The sequence below is a fragment of the Tachypleus tridentatus genome, chromosome 7 (assembly GCF_004210375.1).
Source record: "Tachypleus tridentatus isolate NWPU-2018 chromosome 7, ASM421037v1, whole genome shotgun sequence".
Lineage (NCBI taxonomy): Eukaryota > Metazoa > Arthropoda > Merostomata > Xiphosura > Limulidae > Tachypleus > Tachypleus tridentatus.
This window is the reverse complement of record NC_134831.1, coordinates 84832981-84842885: the sequence shown is the minus strand read 5'-3', so window position 1 is coordinate 84842885 and position 9905 is coordinate 84832981. Positions and strand designations below refer to the sequence as shown.

General features: G+C 33.8%; 1 protein-coding gene across 1 annotated transcript; it reads right to left on the bottom strand.

Moving 5' to 3' along the window:
- Positions 1 to 4617: 4617 nt before the first annotated feature.
- On the bottom strand, positions 4618 to 9589 carry LOC143257711 (uncharacterized). The gene is made up of 3 exons (XM_076516747.1): positions 9380 to 9589; positions 5106 to 5304; positions 4618 to 4730 (listed from the first exon to the last, which is right to left on the bottom strand). The coding sequence occupies exons 1-3, from the start codon at positions 9509 to 9511 to the stop codon at positions 4618 to 4620; spliced, it is 444 nt and encodes a 147-aa protein (XP_076372862.1). The 5' UTR covers positions 9512 to 9589.
- Positions 9590 to 9905: the final 316 nt, after the last annotated feature.

Sequence of the window (9905 nt, the reverse complement as noted above, 5' to 3'; positions counted from 1 at the left end):
TAGTATTTGTGTAAAGAACTAAAATCTGTATTACATGTGTAAGTCGTATACTTAATAAAATAGTATGGAGAGGTACAATATAACAAATAAGTTATTAACTGTTCTTGTAAAAACAAACAAACAACATTTTATGGAGAAAAGGACAATTACCAATGGTTGAAAGAAAACAAATGTTTTAGATTAACCGTCTGTTCAGATATATGTCACGTTTTGTTCATCTGCGAGTATCTAATTTGCTGTGTATACGTGCTTTATTGAACTGCTCTGTTTGTTTAAATTCTGAGAAGTAAAGATTGAAGTATAGAAGCTGGCCAAACATCAGGTACGAGAACTTGTAACACATAACAAGAGCAAAAGTATCGATCCAACTTCCATAGTAGATACAGCCCTCGGAGCGTAGATCTGAGGGAGTGAATTTCTACTTATTTGACATCCGTATATGTCCTTGTAGGTGATACAAAAAATACTTTACATGCTACTTGAGTTCTCCGCCTGGTTGTGTGAATTCCGCATACCACATGCGTCACCAAGACTCGAACAAGGTAGTTGTTGTTTATATATATGCATATCTATAAGAAGTCGTGGATAAGAACATACAAACAGCGCAGTCGTGAAATAGCATTTATACCTTGTTTAAAAAAAATGCTTTTGCGTTTATGTCAATTTTGTTAACAAATTAAGATCTTAAAGAAAATACTATAGGACCTCGAATAGATTTTAAGCACAGGAAATGTTAGAATAAAGTTTCTAGTAACACCAACTAAAATATTTTCTAAAATCTTAATTGGCAGCTCTTACATCAGTTAATTACTTTTTTTTGACAAATAATATATATAATTATATATATTTATTGTTTCCTCTAAACGAAATTACAAATGACCCTAAAAAAAGGACAAATATAGTGATTTATTGCAGGTGGATCAAAAGACATTTGTGATGGAATGAAATTTAAAAATGGTCATTTATTAATGACAACAAAAGTCTTGTTTGTTTGTTTGCAATTAAGCACAAAGCTTCAATGGGTTATCTGTGCTCTGTCTGTCGCGGGTATCGAAACCTGGTTTCTAGCAGGTGATTCCGCTCTGCTACTGGGAGGCAAAAAACAAAAAAGAGCTTCTTGGAAAGTGGTTGGTGGTCTATACTAGAGGAACCTCATGTTGCAGTAATTTGAAGGAAGAAAATTAACACACTTTTAAATAAAAAAGTAAAGAAGGAAAGCTCACGATCTGATTTAGTCATGATTGAAGTTCAGAACAAGGGTTCTGTTTGTTTGATTGATTGTGACTGGTGGAGTTTAGAACAAGAGTTATTTGTTTGATTTAGTTGGATGGTGAAGCTTTAGAACAAGGGTTCTTTTGTTTGACTTAGTTGTGACTGGTGAAGCAGAACAAGGGTACTATTTGTTTGATTTAGTTATGACTGATGAAGCTTTTAGAACAAGGGTATTAATTGTTTCATTTAGTTATGATTGGTGAAGCTTTAGAACAAGGGTATTATTTGTTTCATTTAGTTATGATTGGTGAAGTTTTAGAACAAGGGTATTATTTGTTTCATTTAGTTATGATTGGTGAAGCTTTTGGACAAGGGTATTATTTGTTCTACCTCTGGCGTATGATGATTGGACTTGCAAGATCAATTGTAATCTCTGTTCTAAGAAAAGAATAATTACAGACTAAGGACTGTTTGCATATCAAGTTAAATATTTGTATATGGAAACCTAGACCGCCAGTAAGAAGTAGTATAAGCTTTAACAGACCGAATTATTTAGTAGAGGAATGTTAACTATTAGCTATATTGAGAGAAAAACAGAGGCAGTCGTTTCTGTAATGGCTGATTAAAAAAAAGAGGGTTGATAAAGAAAAGAAAATATTCTCGATACATTTTAAGATTTCAACCTGTTCAAAGCAGCAGATAGTGTAGATAGTGAACTATAGTAACCAGCTTCTACATCAGAGATGATTGAATATGTTTGTTTTGAATTTCGCGCAAAGCTACACGAGGGCTATCTGCACTAGCCGTCCCTAATTTAGCAGTGTAAGACTAGAGAAAGGCAGCTAATCATCACCACCCACCGCCAACTCTTGGGCTACTCTTTTACCAACGAATAGTGGGATTGACCGTCCAATTATAACGCCCCTAGGCTGAAAGGATATGAATGTTTGGTGCTACGAGGATTCGAACCCGCGACCCTCAGATTACGAGTCAAACGCCTTAACTCACTTGGCCATGCCGGTGATTCGAAGAAAGGAAACTGTTTAGTAAAGGAAACTAAGCTGAAAACTGCTTGCTGGTTAACTATAATAAAACATATACAATCGGCAGGTATTACAATAAGTAGTAACAGACACGACTTCTACAGCAAGTCTTGACCTTCAAAATAAAAAATAAAAATTCTTTGAAAATTCCAAAATTACTGTCGGGTTCCACATTCTCTCTGCATAACCAATCATAGAAGTGGGTCACAAGTACTTGGAAGTATCTGTTTTTGTCATATAGCCATAAATTAATCACAGCCCAGTCTAGGTGTGCAAGATACAATTATCCCATTGTCTGAATACTGTTTTATAAAGGATTGAAATAGTACCTGACTTTTATGCTTTCCTGAATTTAGAACGTTTCAAATTAGAACTCTAGAAAAACAATTGTAACTGTAGAACATATTATAGAATAACTGAATACGAGGCAGCATACAACGGCTGAAAATTCAAATGTTTAATGTAATTTTCAGAAAATATTAAACAGTCAGAGTTAAAGTGTTTCTTAGTATAGTTTTTGACTTAATAATTGAAAACTTGTTGATATTACGAAGCAGTTTAAGGTACTATTATATACAAGTTTCTCAATTAAGGACAAGCACTAAATGGATCACCAAATATTACCAACTTACAAACATAATAGCTGAGACACTGGATACTGTAAATAAGCAATTAATAATATCTAAGTGGTGTTGTCAGAAAGCAATAAATTCCAGCTGAAATACTGGCTTTGTTAACTAGCAAAACATATCAGCTGAAATGGTATTCTACCAAGTAACAGCAAATACTATCTGAAATAGTATAATTTATTGTGTTTTAATATCTAGTATCTGATAGAGATGTTCATTAGCTGGAACACGTTACCCGCAAAAAACATAGCTGTAGGTTCCTGTTTAGACTCGGCATGGCCAGATGGTTTGGGTTTCCTGTTTAGACCCGGCATGGCCAGATGGTTTGAGCTTCCTGTTTAGACCCGGCATGGCCAGATGGTTTGGGCTTCTTTTTAGATCCGACATGGCCATGGTTTGGACTTTTTAGACCCGGTATGGCCAGATGGTTTGGACTTCCTGTTTAGACCCGGTATGGCCAGATGGTTTGGGCTTCCTGTTTAGACCCGGCATGGCCAGATGGTTTGGGCTTCCTGTTTAGACCGGCATGGCCAGATGGTTTGGGCTTCCTGTTTAGACCTGGCATGACCAGATAGTTTGGGCTTTTGACTCGCAATCTGAGGGTCGCCGGTTCAGATTCCTGTCCCACAAAATATGCCTGCACTTTAAGCAGTGGGGAGCTATAATGTTATGATTAATCCCACCAGTAGTTGATAAAAGAGCATCCTAAGAGTCGGCGGTGTATGACAATAATTGACTCTTCTCTCTAAGTATTTTACTGCTAAATTAAGGACAGCTAGAGCTTATAGCCCTCGTGTCTCTGCGAAATTAAAAAAACAAACCAAGAAGCCTCTGTTTCGACAGTAATATTAAACTCTACTTTAAAAGGATTTTGGCTATCCAGATAATAAATGGAAAAGAATACTCACTTCAAATGGTTATATGTTTAAAGAGTGGCTTCCAACCAATTAGCAAGGTACTGCAGGTTTTGTAATTTAATGTTGGGATATTCGATAGAGTCAAACACATTGCCAATAAAACACGTGTATTGACATGACACATGTTAAGTTTCACAGTGCTGTCAAATGGTATGATGAACACTTTCCACGGGAGGAAATGGTTTAAAAACGTCATTGTACGCTAACAGAAACACTGCTTATCGATATAAAGGTTTTGCTGGGTTAGTGACTGATGTAGCTTTAGTAAAAATCGCATACGTTTCAGCTAGAATCGAAATCACTGTTCATTGGAAGGGTGGGTTGATAACGCATTTGACAATGATATTGAGTCTGTACAGTGCTCTCTGATGAATATGTATGTAAGGACTACAGTTGGTTGTCCGTTTACGAGGAAGTTGTCAGTTGTACGTTTATTTCAGGAACAAAACTACACAATGGACTATCTGAGCTGTTACCGTCATAAGATTTCAGACTTACCTCATCATGGGATGGGGCTCAAATGTTATAGAAATAGCAGCAAACTGCTTTCCAATGAAGGATATCAGTCACCCATAGCAACATTACGTTCGGTCTTGGCATGATCAGGTGGTTATAACCAAACATGCTCGCCCTTTCAGCCGTGGCGTTATAACCTTACGGTCAATCCCACTATTTGTTGATAAAAGAGTAGCCAAAGATTTGGCAGGGTGGTGATGACTAGATGCCTTCCATTTATTCTTACACTGCTAAATTAGGGCGGCTAGCGCAGATAGCCCACGTGTATGTTTGCGCGAAATTCAGACCAAACCACAACGTTCAACTTATTTGTAATGAAAGTCTCAGAACTCGCAGCTCCATTACGTTAAACTGCTTCGTAGTGAAAGCTATAGGACTCTCATAACCAATTACATTTAACTGTTTACCACATACTTGAAAATAATTTTATAAAGAATAAGTTCTTAACATTTTTTGTTTTCACGTGACACAGTATTCCATAGTTTGTTTGATTTTTGTAGCTTCATTTCCGTATAAATCAAGTATGTTACGTTCCATGTGTAATATGACAAAGTTGCATTACACTTTAGAATGATTACTGGTTATTATATTAAAATAGAAGTTGACTAAAACCAACCAAAACTTTTACGATACAAGTTGACTATAATCAACTAAAATCTTAATGTTTGATTTTCGAATAAATCTAAACGTCGTATTTTTTTTTCATCACCCATGTGGTTAAAAAAAAAAAATATCTAGGCTTCCACGAATAATCTTTTAACATTTAGGTTTAGAAGACGTTGTGTTACCTGAATCTATCCCGATAATCTTGTTACAATCCTCAAGTGTTATAAAAAACTTGTTCGTAGCAGCGAACACAGTAGGGATGGTCATCTCTCTCAGAACGTAACGTTGGCCAGTCAAAGAATCATCGCACTGCCAGCAGCAGAAATGGCCAGTGAAGATATCCTTGGGCGTGGTTTTCGAGAATTCGTCCGTGTAAACCAGCTGTAAAGAGAAATCAAAATTCGCTTAGATAGAAAAGGATCTGTTATTAAAACAGCGTTACACTGTATCACCACATCTGGTTATTGAGTCTCAATCTGTGTCTCTTTTTAGAGTTTTATGCGTTTCAGTTTTCAACTTCTCGAAAATTATAGTAATTGTTTAGCCTTTACGTTACATAGTATTAATATAAAACATTATATATGTTTTACAATAAGTATATATGAGTGTGTAATAATATTCTATTGAAACAAAATTTATTACGTATTGAAATTACGAAAATTAAAATTATTCAGTTAATGAAGTTATTTATACGTTTCTTAACCTGATAATTCTCTGTAAACATGTAAAACACTGTTAAGAAATTATTTTGACCAAATTTAATGACTGACACACATATATTTTACGTTATCACGAAACAAACAGCGAATATTACGGTAATAGTAGTGATTTTCGTATGTCAGTATGTCAGTACTTTAAAGATAAAGAAATAAGTAGTGACTTTTATTACAATGTCAACGTTAAGAGTTGGAGGAAGCATCGAAAGTCTTCTAGTTCAGGGTAACTTATGATTAATACTTAAAATTGTAAACATTTAATTGTGTGTAATTTAGCGCAAAAGCCACACGATAGGTTAACTGTGTTCTGTCCATAACGGGATTGTTTTTTGTCAAACATTATGTTATGCAACGGGCTATCTGTTCTATGTCCAAAAAAGAGTATTGAAACCCAGTGTTTAGCGTATAGGCTTCAGATTTATCGTGATCCACTGGAGGATTGAAGAACTGACCCTTAATTTTAGCTCTGTAGGTCCATAACTTAACGCTGACCAAGAGGTGGATCGTAACATCTTTGTGGTCACATAAATATAAAATAATAACTTTCAATTTTTACAATGAAAAGATAGATATCTACCTATGTTTTACATGAAACAAAGATGCTAGTTCGATGGTTCGTCAATCTTCGCGCATAAGCGAGTGTTAACATTGCAACCTAATCATACCATTTAGTTTATTTTAATAATGTACACCAGATTTCAAAAAATAATAGCCAATAAAGACAGCAAAACTAACATCATTAGAAAATAACTTGGTTTAGTGGCTTACGGTCATAACTTTACAAACAGAAAAGGTATTCTCACCCAAACTACATTCCATTGTAGTTACACTACTTTTATAATTATTTATATAGTATTTCTAATATTTCATTTGAATTGTTACAAACGAAGCAGCAACAGGAGGAAGGAGGTCGCAAATGTGAAGATCAGCAAAAAAAGGAATCGTTAAAAGTTTGAAAACATTGAGGCCTAGTTACAAACGTTATAAAATGTTATTACAGCAGTTTTACAACGAATGTTTACAGGTGTTTCTATGGAAATGTGATAATGGTTTAGGATGAATGTATATAAATTAGTATTCATGCTGATAGTTTCTTTTGATTTTAAACTATTTTTGTTTATGTATTGTCGAACATAGCAAGAAAAACGTTTTTAAGTTCTAATACAAACATAGAAAACTAAAGTACAAGTAACTTTGCTGATATAATATAAAAAGAAAAGAAACAAGTTCTAGAGAAGTCTGATTAAGCATATTTTTTGAGTGGTAAAGCAAATACTTTAATATTGATTAACCTCCTAGAAGTAGATAAAGTTTGAGATCATAAGAAACACAAATTATATTAAAATAAAATACTTTATTACTAACTAAGTAACTATTTTTTCTGAACTATAAAACTAAAGGCAAGATATACATGATTTCATACAATATATTCTAATCATTCAGATAGGAATTCCATACACTGCTGTATATCATCAAGTCATTGTAAGTTATAATTATTTCACTAACAATTAAAGGCATGTGATAATTCAGCGCTAAAGAAACCCTGTCAGTTTCTTTGAGAGCAAAACCTCATTAGGCTATCTACTATATTTAAATCGGGAATCGGTCCTCGATTTTAGCGTGTAAATACATAGACTTATGCTGTCCAACAAGGAGACCACTAAATAAAGAAATAAAGGTAAATATATGACTATTATACAGTCATGAAAGTTGAACAAATATTTGTTATTTATGGATACTGATGTATTATTGTACCGTATGTATTTACTGAATAAAATAAACAAAACGTTAACTTTCATGCTATTAAAAGAGTTTAAATAGCACATCATGTGGCTGAGAAACAATAACACTGGTGTACCCAAGTTTAGTATTATGGAGTTTTTAGTATAAGATGCTGCTTCATCTAAGGACAATATGGTTCAAGTTTTATCGTCTGAATGCATTTGATAATAGTTATGAACATGTTCATTGTGCATGGTCTTATTCCTGTTAAAAATATAAATAAAAAGCACTTTAAGATGTGATGTTACGTATTTTATCATTCAAAATATAGAGCATGGTTTGGTTCATACCTTTAACACTTCCAATATCTATTTGCATTTGTATTTATGACAAAACTACTAAGTCTATCCTTTACCATGTTTTATTTTGAACTACTGGTCAAAGGTAAGACAATCAGTCAGAAACAGTCGATGATATACGATCTACATTAAGTGATTGAATTTTACTTTTATGACACATCTACAGCTTAACGTTTAGAAAGTATTTGTGGTATTGTGGATTGAAACCAGACTCAATAGCACCGAAATCTTTATCTCTGTTCTACTGTTTTTGCTTTGAAATTAAATTATAGCCTGCATTACGATTAATTAAATTATAGCCTGTTACGATTATCATTTCACTGAAATGAAGTGAATGTACTTTTATGTATTCTTAATTCTTTTCTTTACACCAAGCTTTAGACAACAAAACAAAACTTTTAATTCAAATATATACAAAGAATATTGTCCTGCATCATTAAGTATTAGGTTAAGCTAGTAAATATAGTTAAGTAGCTTATTTTTATAAAGGTTATGAAGAGGGTTAAATTTCACTTACTTAAATTGATTGTATGCAAACTCTAAGAACATTTAAAAGAAAGGTACAAAATTTGTAAGTCAGGTGAAATAAAATCCAATTGTAAATTATATAAAGGAATCAAACCCGTTTGTTACCTCGATTACGATAAAAGAAAGAAACTCGAAGGTCAAAGCTGATGAAGTTTTTGATTTTTTGACACGACAAACATATTAGCCTTGAGTTTTGCAATTGAGCCCTGATTTAAATGCTTAGGTAAATTAAGCCTAATAGTAACAATATAATAAATACTACCAATAAAAGGAATGTCAAGCATTTCATTACTTCCACATCCTCCAAAAAAAAAGGACGAAATTTTCAGTGTTTTTTCCGTAGAAAACATCAGACGAACCAAAGAAAGCTAGAATTTTTTGTTTAATCACGCAGGTAATAAAATATTACTGAAATATTTTCAATAACAGTATTGTAAGGTAAATGATACCAACTAAAGAAATATATTACGTTTCGAAACGTTGTTCATAAAACTGATATCATGCAAATAACTGAAAAAAGCTAACAAGATAATATTTGTGAAGGTGATATTAGATATCACCAGGAAACGAAATGTACAGTAATGTCTGATATAAATTTAGTAAAATTTCATGAAATGTAAAACAAAGTCCAGCAAATTTGGATCTAAGTTAATCAAACCCTATAATATAATTTTGATAAAGGACTTTCCATCAAACAAGTAAATTAACTAAATAAACTATGCTTAATGGAAAGTTTGTGGAAGCGTTATTGACATTAGAAATGTTGTAGATTAACTCTGATAACGTATTTTCATTCTCATCCTTGACATATCCTCATATTTCTAACCCTATAATATCGTGAGTGACTAGTTAAATTTAAGGAAAAAAGACGTGAACGTTATCTAAGTCACCATTCATCAAAAATATATTTTATAAAATAGCCCCTATAAAGCGATGGTGTCTCATAGGACATTTTTTCGGTTACGTGTGAGGTTCAATACACCATCAGAAAATACAGATGGTAAAAGCATTTTGTTTTACAAGATAAATTTTGCTTTAAAACCATGTTAACTACTGGGTGTCTTCGAAGGCGATAACCACATTATTTTTGCAGCAAATTCAAGAGCAGCTTTGCTAGAAAGAAATCTCTACCTCATTCCTTGATTCATCCTGAAATTGAGGTCCATCAGTTGTCCTCTGTCCCGTGTCTACTTCATAAGAAATTTTTTTTTTTTTTGTTTTCTTCGTCTTGCGAACTTCGGTAATGGTGTAGTCTTCAGACATGGTCAGCAGCAATCAGATTAGAATAGTGAGAAGGGTCAGGCTAAACTGAGATCACAACGGACTAGTTACACCAGACAAATGCCACCTTCAACACAGCACGTATTTCCTGTGTTATCTTCCCACTAAGCCAGTCCTGGATTCAAGCAGCGAAGGGGTGGAGGCGCCATGAGTAACGGATTTCATATTTCGCGCTGCTTTGAAGACGCGAAACGGTTTACAGAGGTGTCAGGGACTGAAGTCTTCTCACGTGTGGTAGTTTTTACACCATTTCCCGTTATTTTTATTCAGTAGTGATTCTTGTAGCTTAAAATATACAAGAATAACCAAAGAGTGTCAGGTAGATGGCTGGGCGCTTGCTCCACCCTCTCAGCGGTGCTAGGTTTTCATGCTGTTT

Excerpts from the sequence above, each read along its gene's own strand:
- LOC143257711 (XM_076516747.1), bottom strand. The coding sequence starts at position 9,511 with ATGTCTGAAGACTACACCATTACCGAAGTTCGCAAGACGAAGAAAACA. Across the intron at positions 5,305-9,379 it reads AGGATGAATCAAGGAATGAG|CTGGTTTACACGGACGAATT; the intron begins GTAGAGATTTCT and ends TTCTCTTTACAG. Across the intron at positions 4,731-5,105 it reads GATTATCGGGATAGATTCAG|TATGTGGTAAACAGTTAAAT; the intron begins GTAACACAACGT and ends ATTATTTTCAAG.